This window comes from Dermochelys coriacea, chromosome 1, assembly GCF_009764565.3.
Source record: "Dermochelys coriacea isolate rDerCor1 chromosome 1, rDerCor1.pri.v4, whole genome shotgun sequence".
Taxonomy (NCBI): domain Eukaryota; kingdom Metazoa; phylum Chordata; order Testudines; family Dermochelyidae; genus Dermochelys; species Dermochelys coriacea.
Genome location: NC_050068.2, coordinates 101,260,433 through 101,287,204, shown reverse-complemented (window position 1 = coordinate 101,287,204; position 26,772 = coordinate 101,260,433). Strand labels below are relative to the sequence as shown.

At 43.4% G+C, this 26,772-nt stretch overlaps 1 protein-coding gene across 1 annotated transcript in view; it reads right to left on the bottom strand.

The window, feature by feature from the left end:
- The window catches only part of ITGBL1 (integrin subunit beta like 1), a 246,213-nt gene extending 219,672 nt beyond the window's left edge, over positions 1 to 26,541 (bottom strand). Inside the window, 3 exon segments of the mRNA XM_038373930.2 lie at positions 22,548 to 22,759; positions 24,240 to 24,551; positions 26,361 to 26,541. Of these exon segments, the coding sequence (XP_038229858.2) occupies positions 22,548 to 22,759; positions 24,240 to 24,337 (310 nt within the window). The 5' untranslated portion in view covers positions 24,338 to 24,551; positions 26,361 to 26,541.
- Between the last annotated feature and the right edge of the window lie 231 nt (positions 26,542 to 26,772).

Below are 26,772 nucleotides of genomic sequence, written 5' to 3'. Positions count from 1 at the left end.
GTGCAGGCTCCAGATGGTGTTTACCTCAGGCAGCTCCCAGGAAGCTGCCAGCATCGCCCTCTGACTCTTAGGCAAGGCAGGGCCAGGTGGCTCCGCGCACTGCCCCTGACTGCAGGCGCCACCCCTGCAGCTCCTACTGACTGCGATTTCTGGCCAATGGGAACTGCAGAGCCAGCGATTGGGGCAGGGGCCGCCCCTGTGCCTAGAAGTCAGAGGGAGATGCCGGCAGCTTCCCGGGAGCCACACAGAACCGGGTAGGGAGCTTGCCTGCCCCGCTGTGGGTAGCCAACTGGACTTTTAATGGCCCGGTCAGCTGTACTGTCTGGAGCCGCCAGGGTCCCTTTTTGACTGGGCATAAAACAGTAATAGATTGTGTGTGATAGAAACTATTTATGCATGTAGAGTATTTTGTTTGGTTTGGGCTTTGGTATTAACTTAAAAATCACAGAGCAATGTCTATTCTCTTATATGATGAGTCAAGCAGCTGATAGGTGCACAACTGGAAAAGGTTAAAACCAAGTAAATTTTTTTGTTAATAATCACCATTGGGATAATACTTTAAAACTTGGTGGATATATATCCCTTCTCCCAACAGACCAATGTCACTCACTATCCATTTCTACAAGCTAGTGCCTTCAGCCACTATAGAGCTATTAGTACCCATCCTAGTCTTCTCAAATATCCAGTTTGCATTGCGCAAATGAAACAAGCAGGCAGTTTAAACCCCCATCTGGAGCCCTCATCTCCTGCACCCAACCCTCTGCTCCAGCCCTGAGTCCCTAATCCCTGGCTCCACCCTCTAGCCCACACCCCAGCCGGAGCCCTCACTCCCTGCACCCCAACCCTCTGCCTCAGCCCTCAGCCCTGGCCCCATTCCAGAGCCTGCACCCCCAGCTGGAGCCCTCACCCCCCCACCCCAACCCCCTTCCCCAGTCCAAAGCCCCTCCTGCACCCTAAACCCTTCATCCCTAGCCCCACCCCGGAGCCCATACCCCCAGCTGGAGCCTTCACCCCCTCCTGCACCCCAACCTCATGAGCCAGCCTGGTGAAAATGAGCGAGTGAGTGGGGGCAATGGAGGGAGCAAGAGGTGGGGCCTAAGAGGGGGCAGAGCCTCTGAGGTGGGTAGGGCCTTGGAAGTGGGGTGGGAGTGGGGCAAGGGTGTTCGGTTTTATGTGAGTAGAAAGTTGACAACCCTAGGTGAGCTGCTGGAGCCATATGCTAGGTCCATAGGGTGGATTGTGCAGAACCTGACCCATCTCCCTTTCTCTCTACACTACATCATCAGAATTGTGGTAATCCCATAAACCCTGGGCCACATGCAAGGTCAGGGACTGCAGGGACCCCAGATCAGCTCTCTTCCTCCCGCCACAGCTACTCTGTTAGCTCTTTGGCATTCCCAGTACAGAGTCTGCTGTTGCTGCTTTGGCAGCAGCATGAGCCCAGCCTTAGAATGTTTGTGGTCATTTATTTAGTTCCCTTCAAATCCACATACCCTACTAGTGTAATCAGAGTTTCTAGTGCTGTTTATTCTCCCATACACTGGCCCAGATACACCTCAGAAAGTTCTGATTGCCTCTGCTGATGCCCCGACAGGAGCAAAGCCCTTTGATACGCCTCACTGCTACTTCAGATGGCCAAGCAGCAGACAGAAAATAAGCAGTTTTAGGAGCTTTCTGGACATTAGTGGTGATTCAAGAAGGGAGAGAGGCACTGGGAAAGAATACAGGTAAGCTGCAGGTCCGTTAAAGCTGTGTTCTTCTTAGGAGAACTCAAATTCTGAAGGTGTTGTGGCCAATTCACCTCCCACCTACAGCCTAGTACATACACCCTGCTGCAAATGAGGCTTCTGAACAAAGTAATTCTGGAAGGAAGTACTGTTTATAAGAAATACAATTCTTTCTTCCTATAATACAAAAGGTTAGTACCTGACTGTGAGGGTGCAGCCATATGCCTCTGGTGTCCAGTAGTGTCCATGCCTCAGTTGTCCGTGCCTCAGTTTAACTTCCAACAACAATGTACTACAAGTGATTAGATTGCTCTGGTACTTTGGACCCTCTAGTAAAAGCCAAAAAAAGTCTTCTCCTTATGGGCACAAACAGAAGTCCTGAATGAAACAAACAATTTCCTTATCCCTCCCCTAGGTTTGATAATCCTGCCATATCCCCCAGTATGCAACAGGGATTCAATCAGGCAAAATAACTGTAGTGCAGTGGCACCCAATCCCTGCTTCTGCACTGGACTCCAGGCGCAGGCCCAATGGAGAGGAATGCTCATCTGTTCTGATCTCAATGCTGTGACCTTTCCCCTGGTTCCTCTCATGCTTGGGAGTCCACTGGCAACCAGCTCCACCCTCATACTAAGAACAGGGAGCTTTTATAACCTGCTTCCCTCAGCAAGCCTTGTTCCTGCTCAAGCAGGTGCTCCTTCTCGATTCCAGTGCTCTGAACACTTGGCTTTAAAAGGTCTGCAGCAGTTACACCAATTCAGACATTTCAGGTGGGACACAATTCCAGTCCCTGCCCCCTTGCAGGGACCCCGTTCCACTTCCTGCTCATCCTAGCCACCCAGGCAGAGACTCCCGGTCTCCCTCAGTCAGAAAGTGTCCCCCCTCTTTCCCACATAGTGCATGAGCTGATGCTGCTAGGAGTCAGCATGACTCCAGCCCCGGCTGCCCCGTGCTGGCTGGCTAAAGTGACCTCGGTTAACGGTTAATCAGTTAAATGATATAATTGTAATCATTTAACTGGTTAACTTTTTCAATCAATATTTACATCCCTAACCCAAATATTTTAGGTCAAAACCAATTCCTTGAATTTTGTCCCTAATCAACTGACAGCCAGTAAGGTCCCAGAGCAACAGTGCAGTGTGCTTCTTGTCGGAAACAGTGCTCACTATACGGCCTGGTGTATTCGGCACTAGCTGCAGTTTCTAAATGTGTTCCCATGGAGAAATGACACTGCAACAATTCAAAGTCAGGGTGACAATGACATAGATAACTGTGGCAAAGGCTGTATCTATTTGCTTCCTCAACCTTATTCCTCCCTACTTTACAAACATACCTTAGCCCATTATGTACTGAATCTCAGCTAGTTATTCCCATACACCCCACAGTCTCTATTATATGCCAAGTAAGTCATTTCACTGACACAGCAGTTAAAGATATGGAATATAAATTGGGTGTCGTGGGCATGCTGAAGACATTGCAACTCATACTAACCCTCCTCACAGCATTGCATACACATAGAACAAAAGGGGAGATGAGATAGTATAATATATCCTTCAATTACTAAGTGTTGCTTAGTGAGAGTTAGTATTTGTATCAAACATTGTTTTCTCATATCAAGAGCCCAATCCTGTAGCTATGGTACAGCTCAAACTCCCACAGAATTCAATGAGAGTTTTGGATATGCAAATGCTGCAGTGTCAGGTCCAAAATTTTATAGCAGAGATAGCTGTATATGTAACATATACTTCTCAGGATCACATTTTGAAAGGAGGTGTCTTGAGGTCCCTCTGCAATTACTGTGATTATGCATGCATAAATGCCCATTTAGATACCTAGTTAGCCATTTGCACCTGAGTAGCAGATGTCCACATTCGATCAATGATTTTATCAACAACCAGCAAAAAATGGTGTCCCCATTTTTTCATGAAAGCCCCAAGCCTCCTCCTTTGAGCATGCTATCCTTAAACCTATGCATGGGGCCTGACCCATGAAACTCACACTAACATTTATGGGTGCTGCTTGGCTTGTATACAAGCCAACAATGTGTTCTAATTGAATATACAGGTGATGCAATGCTATATTGTGTTTTTCTTCCTCATATCCATTTCAGTGATACAGTGGTACATGGATACTAAGGTCAGAAGGGACCATTATGATCATCTAGTCCGACCTCCTGCACAATGCAGGCCACAGAATCTCATCCTCCCACTCCTGCGAAAAACCTCTCACCTATGTCTGAGCTATTGAAGTCCTCAAATCGTGGTTTAAAGACTTCAAGGAGCAGAGAATCCTCCAGCAAGTGACCCGTGCCCCATGCTACAGAGGAAGGCGAAAAACCCCCAGGGCCTCTTCCAATCTGCCCTGGAGGAAAATTCCTTCCTGACCCCAAATATGGCAATCAGCTAAACCTTGAGCATATAGGCAAGATTCACCAGCCAGATACCCAGGAAAGAATTTTCTGTAGTAACTCAGATCCCACCCCATCTAACGTCCCATCACAGGCCATTGGGCCTATTTACCATGAATATTTAAAGATCAATTAATTACCAAAATCATGTTATCCCATCATACCCTCTTCTCCATAAACTTATTGAGTTAATCTTACAGTATATTCTCCTTTCAATACATGTGCATGGCTTCCATTTGAGGATATTTGTGAGCATTCAGGAATAATGTGGATTATAACAATGCTATCTAGACAAGTTGATATTGTGCACTTTGTTGTCAGCATATGGGCAACTACCAGTTTCGGAGGACAAATATAGTGGCACGGGAGCACCACTACAATTAACGTTGCATCACAACATCTGTTTAAAGATTGTCCATTCTAAGCCCTCTAAAATAGACATGCTTTGTTGGATTTCTTTGAAATTTGGGGTAATTCAGGAAGGTGCAGGGTAACATTAATAGTTGGAGTCATTTGAGCCAGGGGTTCTGGAGATATAAGCCCCTAAAAATTGTCATTTTTAAAATAATTCTGTGTTTGGGGCCTTTTTTGTCCAGAGCTAGAAATCAAACTATTGCTGTCAAGTTTTATCCAAGGTAGTGCATGACACCCACTAAATCTTTGGGGGACCCAAAGCAAGAACAGTATTTAAGAAAATGTACATTTTTTACAATGAACTTGCACCGATACAGGAAAATGGCTAGAAGGTTTCCATTCCAGCCATTTTATATGCTTTAAACTTGACTTTTGTAAGTGCTCTAAAATCTGAAGTTACTTAAGGCTTGTCTACACTTAAAATGCTGAATCAGTGCAGCTGCACCGCTGTAGCACTTCATTGGAGGTGCTCCCTATGCTAATGAGAGTGCTTCTCCCATCAATGTAGGAAATCCACTTCAATGAGAGGCCATAGCTCGGTCGAAGGGAGAAGCCCTCCTGTCTACACTGGGGGTTAGGTCAGTATACTGCATCACTCCGGAGTATGGGTTTTCCACAGCATCTCAGCGACATAGTTATACCGACATAAGTCACTAATGTAGATCAAGCCTCAGATTACTTTGAGGGCCTCATTCGGGTGTAGGGTAGCAGTAGCATTTAATCAAGGGGTTCTTGAGATGCAGGCCCCACCAAAAAGGGTTTCCTTCTGCTGCCTTCTACTGATAAGCTGAGAGGGGTACAGACAACTGGCTGAACCACAGACCTCTTGGCTGCTGTGAACTCACCCTTCCATTAACGTAACTAAGGATAAATTAATTTCAAGTCCCACCTAAGGCAAAAGGAGTTTTGAATTGAGTGGCTGGAGGTTGCTACAATTTTCATATCATGGGCAGCAATTTTACTGAAGGGGGAAAATAAGATATGTGAATGCTTCCTGGGAAGGGAGAGGTATTAGGAGGTGCAGAGAATAGAGAGGGGGTTTGAGGCTGAAGTGAGGAATGGGGGGTTATAGAAATGTATGGTAGGGGAGGTGAGAGAGGTTAGAGGCTCAGATGAGGGATCCATATCACCCCCTAGTTCTGCCAGTGCACCCTAACCATCCTGTATGTGGGGGAAGAGAGGGGTGATTGGCTTGGTATGCTAACTGTGGCTGTGGAAATGATAGACAACTACCTAAATGACTACTAACTCCTATCAACAACATATATTTTGCTGTTTTAGAAACTAGGAAATTCTATGGCAAAAAACTGCATTAATGCAGAGTTGAGGTTGTTGGTGTTATATCGTCCCCTTGCAGAATGCTGAGTCAAGCAAAACTCAAACTTCTGAAAACCAGGAAATGCAGATTTAAGGTTCCCCATGCAATCTTAATTCTACCCTCTTCAGCAATGCCCCAGTATGCCCCAATAATACACATACTTTTATTCTGTCACCTCACCATTGTTGAAATGTACAAGGTCTTTGCCTCCTTTTATAATTCATCCTCTCTCACCAACTGGATTCCATCAAACACTATTAAAGGACAAAAATGTGAGTGGGGGAAAAAGTTGCCCATTTGGGAGACATACTCACACTGGCCCTTGGCACTATAAAATTCAGGAGGTTCCAGATGCTGGTGTACACTCACTCACTTAGGCCATATCTATATAACAAACTTTGTCCAATGTAAGTTACATTGGTGTAAAGCTGCCACAGTTAATATATTGCTCATATGTGTGCATACTTGGCTGCTTCTGTCAGTGCCACGTGTACTCACCAGGATTGCTTATGTCAATGCAGTGTGTTGAGCCATGGGTAGGTATCTCAATGTGCCATGTGCTACTGCCCAGCACACGGGCCATCCCTAGGGGGGTGTGGGGCCTGGGACAACCCCCCACCTCTGGCCCAGACCCCACTCCCACTCCACCCTTTCCCCCAAGTCCCCACCCCATCTCTTCCCAGCCCCGCCCCTCCTCTTCCTGCCCGGTCCACCCCTTCCCCGCCACCATTCCACTCCTTCCCCCAGGTCCCCACTCTGCCTCTTTCCGGCTTCTGTCCCCTCCCCTGAGCAATTCTGGGAGCCAGAGGGAGAGAGTGAGCCAGGGCCGGGTTGCTCGCTGCTACCCGCACCAGGCCCCCCTGCTAACCCACCAGGATGCCCTGGATCCCATGTTCTGAAGTGCAGGGCCCATCAAAGCATGGGGCCCGGGGCAGTTGCCCTGGTACATCCTATGGATGGGATGGCTCTGCCAGCACACTGTCTTTTGGGGAAATTTTGCAGTGCATGATCGGAAGAAAGATGTCATTCAGGAGTGACAAGGAGTAAGGGTTCAATTTCCTATCATGCAACTTTCTCCATCCCATAATGCCATCCATATCCCATAATTTTCACACCTTTTTTGTATGGAGCCTGCAGAGCTCTACACTATTGTCATGAACGTTGCAAACTCAGGCATTTGCTGAGTCACAGGAAGTACTGCAACAATGGGGAACATGGGGATTTCTTAAAGGACAATTTCAGAGAAAAACAATTCAAGAGTTGTTGGTGGCATTCATGGAGCAGCTGCAGATTATGGAGTGTTGCTTCTGGGCCCAAGAAATGAGCACTGACCGGTGGGAACACATTTTAATGCCAGTTTGGGGCAAGATAAGCAATGGCTGCAGAACTTTTGGACACCAAAGGCCACATTCCTGATTCTTTGTGCCAAGCTCACTTCAGCCTTCCAGTGCATGTGTACTAGAATGAAAGCTGCACCCACAATTGAGAAACATGTGGCAATTGTTCTATGGAAACTTGCAATGCTGGATTGCTACTAGTCAATGGGCAATCATTTTGCACTTGGAAAATCCACAGTGGAGGACATTGTCATGCAAGAGTCTAGGGCCATTAATCATTTAATCTATACAGGACTGTGGCTCTCAGCAATGTGCAGGACATTGATGGATGTACAGCAATGGAGTTCCTGAACTGTAGTGGGGCAATAGACAGCATATACCCCTTATGCAAGTGTTGGTGAACACTGGGGATCCTTCACCATTATCAGTGTGAGCTGATCAAGGAAGATGGATGATGTGTACATCTTTAAGAACACAAGATCAAAAGCTGCAAGCAAGGGCATTCTTTCCTGACCAGCGGATTACCATTGGCAATGTTGAAATTCCAGTAGTGATTCTGGGGACCCAACCTAATCCTTGATCCCCTGGCTTATGAAGCTATAGACCGGTCACCTTGACAGCACCAAGGAAAAATTCAACGACCAAGCCACCAGGTGCAGAATAATAGATGATTGTGCTTCTGCTGAACTGAAGGGATGTTTACTCACAAAATGGTCTCAGTGTGAAAAATATCCAAGTGGTTATAGCTGCCTGTTGTGTTCTGCGTAATATCGGGAGGCAAAGAGGGGGAAGTTGCTGCCAGAGAGCGGAGGTAGAGCAGCTCTCTAGCAAGTTTAATCAGCCAGACACAAGGGCCTTTAGAAGAGCTCAGGACAGAGGTCTTGAAAGACCACTTTAACAATCAGCCACAGTAACATAGTGTGTTGGATTGTGCTGTACCTGTGCCTGAAGTTTTGGGGGCTATTAGGAATTGTGTTGTGCTTGGAGTACATTTATGAATATCACACTGTCTTTTAATGCACCTATGAATAAGGCTAAGATTTAGTCATGGGTATTTTTAGTAAAAGTCATGGACAAAAATCCATGGATCATGACTTCTCCATAACTTTTACTATAAATACCCCTGACTAAAACTTTGCAGCTCCTGGGGCACCACTTCTCTGGGGGACCCCTAGGGCCAACTGCTGGCCTCTGCTCTTGTGGCAGGGACTGACTGCCACCCGCTGCTCTGAGGCCTCCCGGGCCCACTGCAGCTGCAGAAGTCATGGAGGTCCCGGAAAGTCACAGAATCAGTGACTCATGTGACAGACTCATAGCCTTACCTATGAATTATGCATCGACAACCTCAACTTTGCATTTCCTGGTTTTCAGACGTTTTGAGTTTTGCTCAACTCAGTGTTCTTGCAAGGGGACAATATACCACCCAGCAAACTTAACTCTGCATTAAAAGGGTTTTTTGCCATTTAATATATATTTGTATAGATACATAACTACACATATCATAACAAATTAAATTAGATTTATTTTTATATTTATAATCAAGTCCATTGTCTATTTCTTATTATTCATTAGTTTGTTTAGTTTAATTTCCACTATTCCTAAATCATAGAATCATAGAATATCAGGGTTGGAAGGGACCTCAGGAGGTCATCTAGTCCAACCCCCTGCTCAAAGCAGGACCAATCCCCAACTAAGTCATCCCAGCCAGGGCTTTGTCAAGCCTGACCGTAAAAGCTTCTAGGAAGGAGATTCCACCACCTCCCTAGGTAACGCATTCCAGTGCTTCACCACCCTCCTAGTGAAAAAGGTTTTCCTAATATCCAACCTAAACCTCACCCACTGCAACTTGAGACCATTACTCCTCATTCTGTCATCCGCTACCACTGAGAACAGTCTAGATCCATCCTCTTTGGAACCCCCTTTCAGGTAGTTGAAAGCAGCTATCAAATCCCCCCTCATTCTTCTCTTCCGCAGACTAAACAATCCCAGTTCCCTCAGCCTCTCCTTGTAAGTCATGTGTTCCAGTCCCCTAATCATTTTTGTTGCCTTCCGCTGGATGCTTTCCAATTTTTTCACATCCTTCTTGTAGTGTGGGGCCCAAAACTGGACATGTACTCCAGATGAAGCCTCACCAATGTCGAATAGAGGGGAATGATCACGTCCCTCGATCTGCTGGCAATGCCCCTACTTATACATCCCAAAATGCCATTGGCCTTCTTGGCAACAAGGGCACACTGTTGACTCATATCCAGCTTCTCGTCCACTGTAACCCCTAGGTCCTTTTCTGCAGAACTGCTGCCTAGCCATTCAGTCCCTACTTTGTAGTTGTGCATGGGATTCTTCCGTCCTAAGTGCAGGACTCTGCACTTGTCCTTGTGAATCTCATCATATTTTTTTTTGGCCCAATCCTCTAATTTGTCTAGGTCCCTCTGTATCCTATCCCTCCAGCGTATCTACCTGGGGGAGAGATAGCTCAGTGGTTTGAGCATTGGCCTGATAAACTCAGGGTTGTGAGTTCAATCCTTGAGGGGGCATTTAGGGATCCGGGGCAAAAATTGGGGATTGGTCCTGCTTTGAGCAGGGGGTTGGACTAGATGACCTCCTGAGGTCCCGTCCAACCCTGATATTCTATGATACCTCTCCAGTTTAGTGTCTTCTGCAAACTTGCTAAGGGTGCAATCCTCATCATCCTCCAGATCATTAATGAAGATATTGAACAAAACCAGCCCCAGGACCGACCCTTGGGGCACTCCGCTTGATACTGGCTGTCAACTAAACATGGAGCGTTGATCACTACCCATTGGGCCCAATGATCTAGCCAGCTTTCTATCCACCCTATAGTCCATTCATCCAGCACATACTTCTTTAACTTGTTGGCAAGAATACTGTGGGAGACCGTATCAAAAGCTTTGCTAAAGGTCAAGGAATAGCATGTCCACTGCTTTCCCCTCATCCACAGAGCCAGTTATCTCGTCATAGAAGGCAATTAGATTAGTCAAGCATGACTTGCCCTTGGTGAATCCATGCTGACTGTTCCTGATCACTTTCTTCTCCTCTAAGTGCTCCTCTAAATCCTTAAGTTCTGTATATAAGTACATGGATTTTTGTTCTTCTTGTAAACTGCTCACAATCAGGAGTTCTCATGTCGTATTTCATAAAGTTTATAATTTTGATTCCTGCATGTGGCTATACCAATACTTGCAGATGTTAAAGTCTATTATAAGCAACATAATTTAAGTTGCTAAATCATCCTCAAAAAAGGTATTGAATTTACTCACTCTGTAGTCACAATGACTACAACTATAGAGAAAGAGACAAATCTACTGCTGGCATAAATCGGCACAATGCAACTACTAGATGCATAGATTCCAAGGCCAGAAGGAATCATTGTGATGATCTAGTCTGAACTCCCGCATCACACAAGCCATAGAATGTCCCCAAAATTATTCCTAAAGCTTATATTTAAAAAAAAATCCAATTGTGATTTAAATATTGTCAGTGATGGTGACTCCATTACAACCTTTGGTAAATTTTAATTACTCTCACCATTAAACATTTACACCTTATTTCCAGTCTGAATTTGTCTAGCTTCAACTTCCAGCTATTGATCATGTTATACCTTTCTCTGCTAGATTGAAGAGCCCATTATTAAATATTTGTTCCCTATGTAAGTACTTATACACTGTAATCAAATCACCCCTTAATTTTCTCTTTGTTAAGATAAATAGATTGAACTCATTGAGTCTATCACTCTAAAACATGTTTTCTAATCCTTTAATCATTCTTGTGGCTCTTCTCTGAATGCACTCTATTTTTCAACATCCTTCTTGAATTGTGGACTCCAGAACTGAACACAGGATTCCAGCGGCAGTTACAACAGTGCCAAATACAGGGGTTAAATAATCTCTCCACTCCTACTAGAGATGCCCCTGTTTATGCACCCCAGGATCAGATTAGCTCTTTTGGCCACAGCATTATACTGGAAGCACCGATCCAGTTGTTATCCACTACAATCCCCAAATCTTTTTCAAACTCAGTGCAACCCAGGAGAGAATCCTTGTCCTGTATGTATGGCCTACATTCTTTGTTCCTAGATGTATGTATTTATATTTAGCAGTATTAAAAAATACATATTGTTTGCTTGAACCCAATTTACCCAGCAATCCAGATCACTCTGTATCAGTGATCTGCCCTCTTCATTACTTACCACTCCCCCAGTTTGTTTGTCATCTGTAAACTTTACCAGTGATGATTTTATGTTTTCTTCCAGGTCACTTATAAAAACATTAAATAGAACAGGGCCAAGAACCAATCCCTGTGGGATCTCCTTGGAAACACACCTTCTCAGTGATGATTCCTCATTTACAATTACATTTTGAGACCTATCAGTTAGCCAGTTTTTAATCCATTTAATGTGTTAAATTTTATATCATACTAGTTTTTTAATAAAAATATCATGTGGTGCCTAGTGAAACTCCTTAAAGATGTTTAAGTATATTATATCAACACTATTACCTTTATCAGCCAAACTTGTAATCTTATTAAAAATCAAGTTAATTTTACAGGATCTATTTTGCATTAACCTATGTTGATTTTCTTTAAACACCTTACCCTCCTTTAATTCTTTATTAATCAAGTCCCATATCAGCTGTTCCATTATTTTACCCCAGATCAATGTCAGGCTGACAGGTCTATAACTACCCAGGGCATCCCTTTTACCCTTTTAAAAATTGGCATAATATTAGCTTCCCCAGTGCTCCAAGACTTATTGAAAAGCAACATTAATGGTTGAGTGAACTCCTCAGCCAGATCTTTTAAAACTCTTGAATGCAAGTTTTCTGTACCTTTCTATTCTAACTCCATTGATTTTCAGTGAAGCAGCAACTGCTCATGCCAGTGGCTAATTTGGCTTAACACTTCAGAGGTGCCATTTCAGATTTTGGTAGGAGAGCGCAACTTTCACTATGATTCCGGGGGCTATTTAGGAACCTGAAAACTCTAGGTTTTTTTGCAGATAGTAACTTAGAAATTAGCTGACAGGAGCACTGTATCTAATTCCTATATAAAGAAAGAAAACTATATATACAAACACCAATTAAAGCCAGGAGATAATACAGCAAGATATTCCCAATCCTGAGCCTTGAGGTGGAGTCAGAACTGTTTGGCTGTGTCCTGCCATTAAACTATTTAGACCCTTGTTCAGCTCAGTTGGTGGAGGGGAGGATCCTGTGCTTTGGGAATGGAAGGAGTCCATTTCAATCCCCATAGCCAAGATAAAATCCTATATGAGGCAGGGGTGCTGCAGTCACTGAAGGGCCTGTTGCTCTCGGGGGGGAGAATTCTGGATTTGGGAATGACAGGTCCCCAGATCCCATATCAGACAAGCCCAAGCAAAGACTGTGGAAGGTACGGGGTGGAAGCATTTGGTGCACAGAGATTTTTTACACTGATGTCAGAAGTAACATCTGAACAGCTGGTTCTGAGGGCAAGCTATGTCTATCTAGGCAAGTGTGTAATGAACAGGCTGGTGTGTATTTGCACCATGTACCTCTTGTGGTTTCCCTGGCGGTCATGGGCCCTACATTGCTAACAGGTAGCAGAGATTCTCTGTTAGCTCAGGCATCAGGTTCCTGTGCTTTGGTGCAGGCTACAGGCACCTGCCATAGCTGTGAAGTTCTCCAAGGCTGTTGTGTGCAACACAGTGACACATGGCGGTTCCCACAGGCTGTGGAACTGTCATAACAGAGCAGTACCTCCCTGCGTTACTCCTGCACTATCCCAGGGCCCAGTGAGCTGTTCAGTGCAGTGAAAGGGTTGTTAGAGAATAGAACAGGGTCAAATAAAAGCTGGCCACTGTAATCTGAAATCCATTTGAGAGTGACAGGGCCATCATTTCATCAGCAGCAGTGAAAAATGTGCCTTGCCAGACCCCTCAGCTGGAATTCCAGCCTGGATCTCCCCAGTTCCATGGAGCTGAGCACAAATGAGTGCCAGATCCATATAGCACCTAGCACATTTGGCCCAACTTGTGCACCCTTTACCATCCTAGCAGCTGTGCTGATGCTCATGTTTCCCTTCTCCCCTAACTGCTGCACTCCCCTCCTGCACTCCCCCAACCCATCCTGTGCCCCTTCTCCCCTAAGCCCTGCATTTCCTCATGGCCCTAGCCCCCTGCATCTCCTCCTTGTGCCCCATCCCCCCAGGCACTCAGAGCAGCTGGTATCCAACCTCCAGCAGCCACACATAGCTCACTGGGAACCAGCCGCGCAGCCATTTTCCTTCTGCCCTTCCCACCAGCCGCCATCCAGCACCTGCAGCACCGTGATCAGCTCTCCCTCTGCAAAGCACAGCCCCTGCTGGTGCCACTCCCTGGAGAATGGGTACAGGGTCTGGCAGCACAAGCCTGACATGCTGTGCCATGGAGCTAGCCCATAGGGGAGTCATTTAAGGAGGGTGGGGGTGTGTGTGTTACACCTACCAAAATCTGAAATGGCACCCCTGCTCTGCTGTGGTATGAAACTCAGGGGGCCAGGTGCCCCCCAGCCCTCCTTAAATGGCACCCCTGCAGCACTCATGATAATTTCATTTACACCTATTGAAAAGCACTCCAGTATAGAAAAAGATAAGTTATTACATTTATTTTTCTGTTTACATATGACTAAATTTCGTTCTTATTTACACTGATGTAAATTCAGACAATAGATTTTAAGTAATGGTAGCGTAATATTCCATGTGATAAGAAATTTTGCTGCCTCACGATTCACTGGACACAACTTCTGTGATCTATTTTATTGCACTATCTACAGTGTTTCCACTGTAGTTGGCCATAAGAATTCACGCTTATTTAAACTTTGTGATCTTCATTAATCACAGACATACATATTAACTAAATGTCTTCACTCATTATGAACAAAATCTCATTCAATTTGAGATTCCTGCAGAAATTAAGGCTATGCCATCTGATCTTTTCATATAACACGTGTTCTTGTAAGAAAGCACTGAGATCATATGATACATGAAGCCAACACTGTTGCCATTTATTTGCATGTATCACCATAACGACAAATGTTTTGCCTAATATGTCTCAACAGCATGTACTGTACATGTGACAGTGGCTTGTGCTAACCAGAAACTTCCTTTCAGTATAGAAAAGTTGGATTCTATTATATAGACTAGTAAAAAGACTGACCACAAAAAGATAGGTGACTTTGATGTGCGCAGTTAAATACAAGTGGATAGTAGAGGAAGAATCTAGATGAGGCTCTGAAGCAGCAATAAGAGGGTCAGTGCCACTTTAGATCTGTATATGTGTCTTCCTGGTTCCATGAATCCCTTTGTGTTTAACTGCAATACAGGATGCAAGATATGTATGAAGAGATTTTGCTTTAGCTGTTTTGAAATACCTTGCAGCACCCTGCAGTAAAACCTTGGAAGGGGGTTAAAATGCTTTAAAATTCACTTCCCCCAAATTGAAATAATTAGAGTGGTAACAGTATCAGGACCCTTTGGGCTGCATAAAATAGTAATTAGTTTTAAGATAAAGGCTTTAATTAAGTAGAAATTAATGATAGTTTAAACTTAGAAAATCCAACATGGCCAACCAAAATGGTGGATATAGATAGAGGATAATGGAAGATTTCATTTTTGAGAGACACAGTGTGACAAAGTAGGAAATTCAATTTCCTGTGAGATAGTAGGAACTTCCACTTCCTGTGGGGAATGACTCAGCAAAAAACCCTACAATCCAAGATGGCATCGGGGGCAGAGCTTAAAGATGATATTATAAGAGGATGATAGGTCACATGTAGGTACATGTGACTAGGAGGGGCTTAAAGCTAACCTCACAAGGGAAGGGCTGAGGGAGGAGCTAGAAAGTTGAAAGCTGATTGGCTGAAAGGATCAAACCTTGAGTGTGCACACAGTATATAAGGGTAGCCCCCATTAGGCTGAACTTTTAGTGGGTTTGGGGTTCCTAAGAAGAACAGAGCTGCAAGACACCTGAGAAGAAGAATAGAACATCTTTAAACTGCTGCCTAAGAAGCATCTACCAAGCAGCAGCAGAACCCTGAGGTTGCCCTAGTAATGGCTATCATAGCAACCCAGCCAATGGAGAAGACTGCAGCCTTTGGACAGCACGGGCTTCCATCTCTGTCACTAGAGGGCAGCTTTCTCCTTAGCCGCAGTCATTGCTGTCAAACACCAAACAAGCAGCAGTAAACCTTGACAGAACAGAAAGACCATACCAATGATACAGAGGGATTTAAGAATGGTAGAAGTAAGTGTAGTCTTTGATTTACTATTGAGGAATGTATGGGTTTTGCTTGTAAATAAAGCCAGATGCCTGTGGTTTGAATGAGATCTCCCCTACACATTTTGTGACTGCCTGAGCTCTGCCCTCACAGGATGGGTAATTGATGTTAGGTATTAACGTATTAAGTATTAAATGTTAAGTATTAATGTTAATGTTAAGTAATTGTTTTAAATTGTGAATGTGCTCATATGTGTATATAGAAGCCTCACGTATTACATCGTATTGTAATCAATTGTATCACTAGAACTAAAAGCCTTTGTATACGCGGGATCTCTATATGCATGTTACATTGAACTATTGTTTTTTTTATATGTGATAAGTTATTCTATGTAGTCTATGCCTTTTATTTTGCTGCGCTGTTTTACTGCATGTAGTTCTATTGTATTTTCTTATATTTCATGCATTCTTTCTTCCTTTACTAAATCTCCTGTAACTTTTTATCTCTTTTAAATAAGTATTATTTCTGTTTTTGAAGAATTTCTGCGTGTGTGTCTATCCTTGATCGGAAGGCTGTATCCGTGTCCTTTCAGGGGTTAGCAAGACTAGCTTGCTTTGTGGAGCCCTCTGCAGGTCAGAGACAAGCACCCTGGCGATACTCTGGCAATTCCTTTAGGGTGGACCACAACCTTGATTACCCTTTTTTGTTAAATTAGACAATTTAGTAGGTAATGTAATTGGCATCTAAATCTTAGGGTAACAGTCATAAATACAAAAAGAAAAGGAGTACTTGTGGCACCTTAGAGACTAACAAATTTATTAGAGCATAAGCTTTCATGAGCTTTAGTGTTTTAGCACCACATGGAAATAATCTTAAACTTATAAAATTCTTGCTAGGAAACAGAGACTCCTTTCAGTATCTATGTTTCCAATGTAAAATTCCTACTTCCATGGAATCCCTTCCCTTTACACTGAACAGTAGTTCTCCTCTGAAAGTTACATGCACAATTCTTCTACATATTGTAGGTCAGGTCCCCTCACCCATTGGTAGCTGTCAACTGCCATGACAGAAGTTTCTGCCTTTGCTGAGGAGACAGGCAGGCAACTAAGAAGGCCTCTACCTCACATCTCCAAAAATCCTTATTTTCTAGCAGTCAAACCCTTTGCTTTTTAATTCAGCCTTTTGCTATTTAATTCTCTTATCCCATCCCTTCCCACAGTGCAGAGTACACTCCCTCAGCCAGGAGCCTCTCAGGTCAGGTGCACAAGACAGAAGACACAGGAACATCACTAATGTTGCAAGCGCAGTTGCAACTTCAATGCTGCAACACAACTCCTACCTCTTCTGCCCCACCTTAGAATCATAGAATCATAGAATCATAGAATATCAGGGTTGGAAGGGACCCCAGAAGGTCATCTAGTCCAACCCCCTGCTCAAAGCAGGACCAAGTCCCAGTTAAATCATCCCAGCCAGGGCTTTGTCAAGCCTGACCTTAAAAACCTCTAAGGAAGGAGATTCTACCACCTCCCTAGGTAACGCATTCCAGTGTTTCACCACCCTCTTAGTGAAAAAGTTTTTCCTAATATCCAATCTAAACCTCCCCCATTGCAACTTGAGACCATTACTCCTCGTTCTGTCATCTGCTACCATTGAGAACAGTCTAGAGCCATCCTCTTTGAAACCCCCTTTCAGGTAGTTGAAAGCAGCTATCAAATCCCCCCTCATTCTTCTCTTCTGCAGACTAAACAATCCCAGCTCCCTCAGCCTCTCCTCATAAGTCATGTGCTCTAGACCCCTAATCATTTTCGTTGCCCTTCGTTGTACTCTTTCCAATTTATCCACATCCTTCCTGTAGTGTGGGGCCCAAAACTGGACACAGTACTCCAGATGAGGCCTCACCAGTGTCGAATAGAGGGGAACGATCACGTCCCTCGATCTGCTCGCTATGCCCCTACTTATACATCCCAAAATGCCATTGGCCTTCTTGGCAACAAGGGCACACTGCTGACTCATATCCAGCTTCTCGTCCACTGTCACCCCTAGGTCCTTTTCCGCAGAACTGCTGCCGAGCCATTCGGTCCCTAGTCTGTAGCGGTGCATTGGATTCTTCCATCCTAAGTGCAGGACCCTGCACTTATCCTTATTGAACCTCATTAGATTTCTTTTGGCCCAATCCTCCAATTTGTCTAGGTCCTTCTGTATCCTATCCCTCCCCTCCAGCGTATCTACCACTCCTCCCAGTTTAGTATCATCCGCAAATTTGCTGAGAGTGCAATCCACACCATCCTCCAGATCATTTATGAAGATATTGAACAAAACGGGCCCCAGGACCGACCCCTGGGGCACTCCACTTGACACCGGCTGCCAACTAGACATGGAGCCATTGATCACTACCCGTTGAGCCCGACAATCTAGCCAGCTTTCTACCCACCTTATAGTGCATTCATCCAGCCCATACTTCCTTAACTTGCTGACAAGAATGCTGTGGGAGACCGTGTCAAAAGCTTTGCTAAAGTCAAGAAACAATACATCCACTGCTTTCCCTTCATCCACAGAACCAGTAATCTCATCATAAAAGGCGATTAGATTAGTCAGGCATGACCTTCCCTTGGTGAATCCATGCTGACTGTTCCTGATCACTTTCCTCTCCTCTAAGTGCTTCAGGATTGATTCTTTGAGGACCTGCTCCATGATTTTTCCAGGGACTGAGGTGAGGCTGACCGGCCTGTAGTTCCCAGGATCCTCCTTCTTCCCTTTTTTAAAGATGGGCACTACATTAGCCTTTTTCCAGTCATCCGGGACTTCCCCCGTTCGCCACGAGTTTTCAAAGATAATGGCCAAGGGCTCTGCAATCACAGCCGCCAATTCCTTCAGCACTCTCGGATGCAATTCGTCCGGCCCCATGGACTTGTGCACGTCCAGCTTTTCTAAATAGTCCCTAACCACCTCTATCTCTACAGAGGGCTGGCCATCTCTTCCCCATTTTGTGTTGCCCAGCACAGCAGTCTGGGAGCTGACCTTGTTAGTGAAAACAGAGGCAAAAAAAGCATTGAGTACATTAGCTTTTTCCACATCCTCTGTCACTAGCTTGCCTCCCTCATTCAGTAAGGGGCCCACACTTTCCTTGGCTTTCTTCTTGTTGCCAACATACCTGAAGAAACCCTTCTTGTTACTCTTGACATCTCTTGCTAGCTGCAGCTCCAGGTGCGATTTGGCCCTCCTGATATCTTTCCTACATGCCCGAGCAATATTTTTATACTCTTCCCTGGTCATATGTCCAACCTTCCACTTCTTGTAAGCTTCTTTTTTATGTTTAAGATCCGCTAGGATTTCACCATTAAGCCAAGCTGGTCGCCTGCCATATTTACTATTCTTTCGACTCATCGGGATGGTTTGTCCCTGTAACCTCAACAGGGATTCCTTGAAATACAGCCAGCTCTCCTGGACTCCCTTTCATGTTAGTCCCCCAGGGGATCCTGGCCATCTGTTCCCTGAGGGAGTCAAAGTCTGCTTTCCTGAAGTCCAGGGTCCGTATCCTGCTGCTTACCTTTCTTCCCTTTCTTCCCTGCGTCAGGATCCTGAACTCAACCAACTCATGGTCACTGCCTCCCAGATTCCCATCCACTTTTGCTTCCCCCACTAATTCTACCCGGTTTGTGAGCAGCAGGTCAAGAAAAGCGCTCCCCCTAGTTGGCTCCCCTAGCACTTGCACCAGGAAATTGTCCCCTACGCTTTCCAAAAACTTCCTGGATTGTCTATGCACCGCTGTATTGCTCTCCCAGCAGATATCAGGAAAATTAAAGGAAAATTATCAGGAAAACCTTGGTGTAGCTGGTGTGAGAGAAGCCAACCGAAGAGGCCAGGCTCTCCAAGTAGCCCAGAACAGAGCAGCATCTCTGAAACACAGCCAAATACAAGACCAATAAAAGAGGCAGGCTACAGCTGCCTGCTACAGCTACAGCTGTAGCTCACGAAAGCTTATGCTCTAATAAATTTGTTAGTCTCTAAGGTGCCACAAGTACTCCTTTTCTTTTTGAGAATACAGACTAACACGACTGCTACTCTGAAATCTTTCTAGTATGGTACTTTTAAAAAATCCATCACTTCCTCAAAGAGAGCTTCCTCAAAGCTGTGGGAGTCAATCTTCAATCATTTTTAAACACAAAATTATCCTCAGAATCAGATCCTGAGAAACAAATGAGTATCTGTCAGAGTCACAACACTGTGTTTCCATCATTTGGCCCAAATGCAGAAACTATGACATATCCAGAGAGACCTTAAATTTTATAGGAAGAGGACAGAACAGAAGAAGTACACTTGAAAGTATTTATCATCTTTGGTTCAAGGTTGGTATAGATCTATTTGAATTAAGTCGGAAAGAGTACCTCTATTAGTATGCATTAGTTTCTGGTTATTGGTTTTGATCATACTATGTTTTATTTACATTTGATTATTTTTAAAGAAGATGTAACAGTAGCTTTTGGAGTGAGTATATACTGACACCTGACAAGTGACAGGGCTATACATTTATACAACCTTGCCCCATGTCATGTGACTTGGTCTGGAAATAAAGACCACGTGTGCATCACATCTTTATTAAAACCCACACAAAATGTTAACTGGATAAAAATGCAGTGTAGCCTAGTGGACTGAAAATATGACTGGAAACCCAGAGATCCAGAATTATAATCAAGGCTGTGCCACTGACCTGCTGTTTGGCATTGAGCAAATCTTTCATGCATGCTTTTCAGAAGTTCTGAGCACCCTAAACTCCAGATGAAGTCAGTGGGAGCTGTAGATGCTCAGCAGCTCTGAAGATGAGGCCCTTCATCTTTCTTGTCCTATCTATAGTGCAATTAAGGCAGAGAGCTGCAATTAAATAGTTTCATATCTCAGTTCTCACAGCTCAGAGTAGAAAAGGCCACTGTCAGGTCTTCTGATGATTAATGAATTAAAGTTTGAACATGTAAAGTGCTACATAAGTGCTAAATATTATTTTTATTATTAGAAGAATCTCAGTCTCAGTTCTCCCCTTCCAACTAAACCACTAATGAAGCTCTCAGCTACCGATGGTGGCATTAGCAGGTGGGGGGCAAAGGGGAAGCCAACAGTAACAAAATTTTAGAGCAGTTGGATTTGAAATGAAATCTTAAAATATGAGTAGCTTTCACTTTCATTCCAAATGACCACCCCACTTCTACATTTAGTGAAGTTGCAATACCAAGCTGCAGCTTTTTAAAAATAAAGATGCATCAGAAGATCTAGATTGGAGAGAACAAACCACATAATAAATGTACCTGTGCTCCCCTAAATTACTTGCGTAACTAATCTTGCACTGCTGAGCAGGGTGCATATTAAGCACATTCTCCATGAAACTTGTGTCTCAGGTGCCAAGTACAAATATTTTTCTTATAACACCACTCTTGATCTTTTCATGTTATTATTGGACTTCTTATTCTTAACTACACTGTTGCTAAAATAAGGTTTTTTTTTCCTATAAAATTTGCCAAACCCACTGCTGGAATGCATTTGTATTATCATGTTACTAACAGAATTCCTGTAACATTCCCACTGACCTAATTGTGGGTTTTGGCCTGAAAAGATGACACGTTTATGCAAAACTGCTTAAGATGTTTAGGCAGAGACACTTGAAATGAATTTCCCTTGTGGCCCCTCTTTCATCAAGATGCATCATCAGGGTGCATCTCCTTAGGAATGTGAGGAGATAACATTCATTCTTCCTCTTCTTTTCTCACATCCTATTTTGCAGCTGCTAAAAAATTCCCCAATCTGATGAAAACAGTTCAGAAACTTAAACTAAGACAGCTGGAAAGATGCAAAAGTGACAAAGTTAGATGGAAACCATTTGAGCATGTTCCTGTGATCACGAGCCCAAATTATGCGTCAGAAATATACATGCACGTGTCTCCCATTGAAGTCAATGGAATTAATGTGCATTTATCTAAAAGCAGAATTTGCCTATGCTGCCTTAGTCCATATTTTGTAAAGTGACATGTATACTTAGAGAGACATACAGATGGTTAATAATAAAAGCAGGTGCATTTTTAGGGTGTAACTCTTATAGTGGTCTTTCCCCAACTACAAAGTTGCTGTTCTATATCCACTGGAGGGTGAAAGCAAGCAGAACTGACAAGTGAAGCAGTGCTCAGAACTAATTTACAGCCCTACATAAAGGCAGTGCTGCCAAGGGAGGGCAACAAAAGGGGCAGTTTGCCCGGGGCCCCTGTTTGAGAGGGTCCCCAAACTGAATGTGGTTATGACAGGATCACAGAGCCACTCAGGTTTGGCCTGGCTGCCTCTTGGTCATGTGGGGCAGCCAGGCCAAACCTAAGTGGTGCTGCGATCCTATGCACCAGGTGGAAATGCCAAGAGTGGCGAGCTAGGCCCAGCCCGTCAGGACAGGAGCCGCTGCTCTAGGGTAAGTGCAGAGTATGCTCACTCTCCAACCACCCTGCCCCTTCCTGTTTCTGTACACTGGGTTTTTTGGTACAGTGAAGGGAGGGCACAGTTTCAGATTTTGCCTCGGGCCGCCAAAAACCTCTGTGCGGCCCTGGGAAAGTTTCCATGGGGGCTCAAATTGTGTTCTCCTTCCTCACATAAGTAGTTCCAATGAAAGTAACAGAGCTACTCACATGTGTAACACAAGCAGGATCTGCTCATTTATCTGACTGAAAATGGATTTGCAATGCCTCCACCATGAGGAACCTCCTATGGGCTTGTATAGGCTACAGGTACAACTAGTCAAGGGGATCCAGTTATAACATATATAATGTTGTGGGAGACATGATGCCTTAACTGCATTCCCAAGCCCCACTAAAAGCTTTGATGTGTCAGCGAACAGACAAAAGCCATAGCCAAGAACACATTTACAGTCCTGTCTACACTCTAAAAATGTAACTCTGCTATGTCCCCTAACATACCAGTAGTTGTAGTGTACAGAGTTGCCACTGGTGTGAGAAGCTATCAGCCTGCTAACGGGCAAAGATGTGCATAGAGATGCCAGGAGCATGCCAGCTAATGGGCAGCAGCCTCATCACACTGGGGAAGCCTCCTGGAATACTGTGGCTTCCTTACCTGCACAAGTCTTGCCATCATAAATCTCACACACCCACTCGTGGCACTCGCACAGCGGACCATAGTATTTGCCTGGCTCAGTCACTTGGCAGATGCAGACACCGCAGTCACATTGGCCTCTGCCACTGCACAACTTTCCCCCTGGGACATGACACCTGCGTTCCGACTCAGCACGGGACAGTCTACATGAGGAGATGCTGCGGGAGCCACTCCTGCAGAGGACAACAAAGACAACAAGCTGCAGACAAAGTCAGGTGCTCCTAAATAGAGTGGATGAGATCAGAGTTGGGACAGAGATCCTTACTGTTGCAGTGGATTTACCCATTACTTTAAAACTTTTTTATTTTTGTATTACCTGCAGTTTTACAGCCGTTTATTTAGCATATAATAGCAGCACAGAAGCTAATAATTCAAAGCACCATGATTTTTGCCCTTTGAGAGCCTGCAGGTCAACAACTGGGTTATTATTAATCCAGTGTGTCACCCACTGGGACACATTACATTGAATTTTAATTATTTTGCAAGGGGATGAGAACCCATTTGCAAGCTTACACTGGGATCATACATTTGTGATAGATTTGGTAGATATACCTGGTTAAATGACAGATTACATTTGGATTTGGATTATTCTGGTGGATTTGAGACATTAAAACTGGAGGGTATGAAGCCAAAAAATAGCAGGATACAGATGTCAAATTAAGATTTTTGAAGCTTCCTTTATGGGTTATGTTGGATATGTTGGGTCCAGATTTGTTTAATTTATTTATTTAAATAACTGAAGTAAAAGTTGTTCTTTAATTGAATGGTACAATTTATGAGTTAATGGCTCAAATTTGGCAAGATCCAGCAGCAGCCAGATGTCAAATCTGAATTTTTGTTGCTCTATTATACTGGAGTGCAGCAGGGTCTGGATTTTTAAGATGCATCGGGGTATCTAAACATGTTGCCTGTGGTGGCATTAGGATTTTGGGGTGGAGGGTTGGGATAAAAGCCTATTCAGACCCAGGTGTGAGATCTAGGCATGGGCAGCACCATTAGACCAGGATGATTTGGAGGTCCAGATTTATTGGTGCAGTAATAGCATCCCTCAGGCATTAGAATTTATGTGCATTGAGGCCAAAATTTTGCTGAATCCAGCAGGAGCTAGGTTCTAGATCTGATGGGTGGGTTTTGTGCTGTTGGTGGGTTAGTTTTGGGGGGGTTTTGTGCCATTGCTCCAGGATGTAACCAGATCCAGGATGTTTGGTGCACTAGGAGTGGCTGGATTTACTCTCTATTTAGCCTGTTGAATTTGGAGAGTTGGGTACAAAAATCATCAGGATCCAGCAGAAGCTATCTTTTAGCTTTTCCCCATAGATACCTGTTTTAAGTTTTGCATGCATAATGAAAGATTCATTTCTACATAAACTATGTGATCCAATGTAGTTTATACTATACACATTTGTGATCCTAACTACAATATAGTGCACACATAACTTTGCATTATATATATACACAATGTGTATGGGTATTATACATTATGTGACTAATTTTCAACAGATAATAGCAACAGGTTGAAAATACTCCATCCTTTCTTGTATGATATACACAAGATTTTAGATTTTTGTTGTTTGTTGCATCTTGTTACCAGTTAAAGTCCAGCCTGTAAGGCAATTGCTAAATAAACCCATTAATTTAAAAGACAAAACTTACCACAGGGCCAGGGAGAAAGTTTGAGGAATTGCAGGCAGCAGAGTTAGAAACGAAGCAGCCAGCAGCATCACCAACTTGAGGAACCCCTGGGCACGCATGTTTAGATCGCAGGCAGTGACTGAGGAAGTTTGACGTTCTCTACGAGAGTTCCACAGACAGACAGACCCACTGGGCTTGCAAAACCCCGAGCTGGCCAAAACCGGCTTCAACACTGCTTCCCCCGGTGCTGCAAGTGCCTTTGATTAGCTGCTTGGAAGCTGGATTTGGGCAGCACTCTGGGAGGAAGATTGGTGCCAAACCCCAATGCTCAGTCTAGGCCGGAAATTAATTAGAAACAGTTGTACAGCCAGATGTTTTATTTTGACATAAAAAGTGTCCTGTTCACAGATTGAACAAACTGTCTCAGTCTTGAAATACAAGCACTATAAATATTTGAGGAAAGTGTATTTGAGTTAACTTTGATTAATAGATGTTTGAGATAATCTTAGTAATGTGATTGGGGAAATGTACATTTGTCAGTTTTGGCAGACGACATTAACAATACTTTCCAACTGTATTTGAGTGTATTGCCAGCAGTCAGGTAAATGCTTTACACTTTTAGCATGAACTAAAATTAAGTGGGTACATTTTCTCCCTTGGTTCTCAAACATTACGTGCTATAAACTTTACAGTGTGACATTCAGGGCTGTCAAGCTATGACAGTTTGAGTGACTGCAATTTCAAAAATATCAGTTAGCTTTTAAAATGCCTCATTAAAACACTCAGCTCAGGCTTTCACCCCAAGAATTAGATATTTGGAATACCATAAAATTAATCCAAAATGAGGGAGTCTGCCTCCAAATGAGTGTGACTTGGCAGGACTGGCCATAACATTTCTTTATACTTCATAGAAGTTTTAACAGTTTTTGATCCCTCTGATTGTCCTGGAGAGGCACAAATTGCCCAACACATCCCTGAGCCTGACTGGTATTAGAAAAGCTTAAAAAACTTACACCACAGAAGAAAATTCATTAGTAGAATATGGGTGTTCTAGTAGATGTACTTTCTTCCCCCAATAATACAATTCCATTTTTTGAACCAAGAATTCATATTATTGACATTAGAAGCTTTTATTGATTCGAGTTCCTAGTTTGTGGACCAAGGTTTTCAACAACTCTTTCTAACTGAAGAATTTTTTTTTAAGAAAACTGTAGCTGTACAGTACAGACAGTATATAATGTGATTATTCCTAAAAAAAGAAAGAAAAACAATCCAAACTTTTGCCATTCATGCTGATAAATACTTTGACCAATCTATGCAATGTGTTGAAAACCTCTCCTGCATAATAGTCAACAATCACCCTCTGATCTCCTTATATACATAAAAATTATAAAGAATCAGTACCTATTGGAAACAATACTTGTTTCCCCTACTTCCTCAAAATAATTTTTCTACCAGGGAACCCCAGACTGGCTGCTCAAACTTATTTTGTACTTTTGCTATTGTAATTTATGTTACCTTTTTTAAAAATAATTATAAAACCAAAGGACACATATCTACATGAAACAATATAGATACGACACTCACTTGTAGAAATGTGTTACATAATTGTACATGTTTAGCTTATGTTAAGGAATAAGTTTTAACACATTATTACTTCATTTTACAGCATTATATGTTGAAATTGACTGTCTACTGATGGTAATAAGGATCCTGATCCTGCAATGAGATCCCAGGTTTGTGCAGATCTCACTGAAAGACTGAGAACATGATCTTTATGACCAAATCCTGCAAGCAGTTATGCTTGTGTTAATCTTGCTCACTTGATGAGCCTGTTCATGGGTAAAAAGTTAAGTACTGATTGCAGGATCAGGGCCTTTAAAAATAGACAGAGCCCTCTATTTTGAATCCCATCCTTAATGCAGAACTAAGTGCTATATTTCTTCAATACTTTTTAAAAGTTAATTTGTAGTTTTGGAGAAAAACAAAAGCAACAAGTTTGAAAGTGGAAAAAATTACAAGAACATTGTAGTTGTCAAAAAACAACTGTTAGAAACCCAGGAAATTCAGAGTTCAGGTAAAATGAATAGGAAACATTACATTTGAAATGATGGAAATTCCATCATTTGGCACTTAACTTACCTTGAGCTCTCCAAATAAATGTTGTGTGTTTCTGTGTGTCCAATAGCTTCATGTAGTCTGCAACCTTTGGCTTGGTGGGTATGTGGTGGGTGTGTGCGTCCAAGTGTGTGTGTGCGTGTGTGTGTCAAAGAGCTTCATGCAGTCTGCAACCTATGGCTTATATCTGGGAAAAAAATACTGTCCTGATACAATGACCGTACCACTCCCACTTTTTTTTTAATCTTCCCCCGTTCTCCTCACAGAAACTAGTGTGCAGTCTTTGACTCCGGACATTTTAATTTTGGAGAAGACACTGTAGTTATACAGCCTGAGGGTGGAGTATCAAAAATGTGCATGCACCCTAGAGCACTGGCTTTATAATTGTTTTCATATGTACGTGTCTCTGATTCCAAATGTGATGCTTCATTGCTGC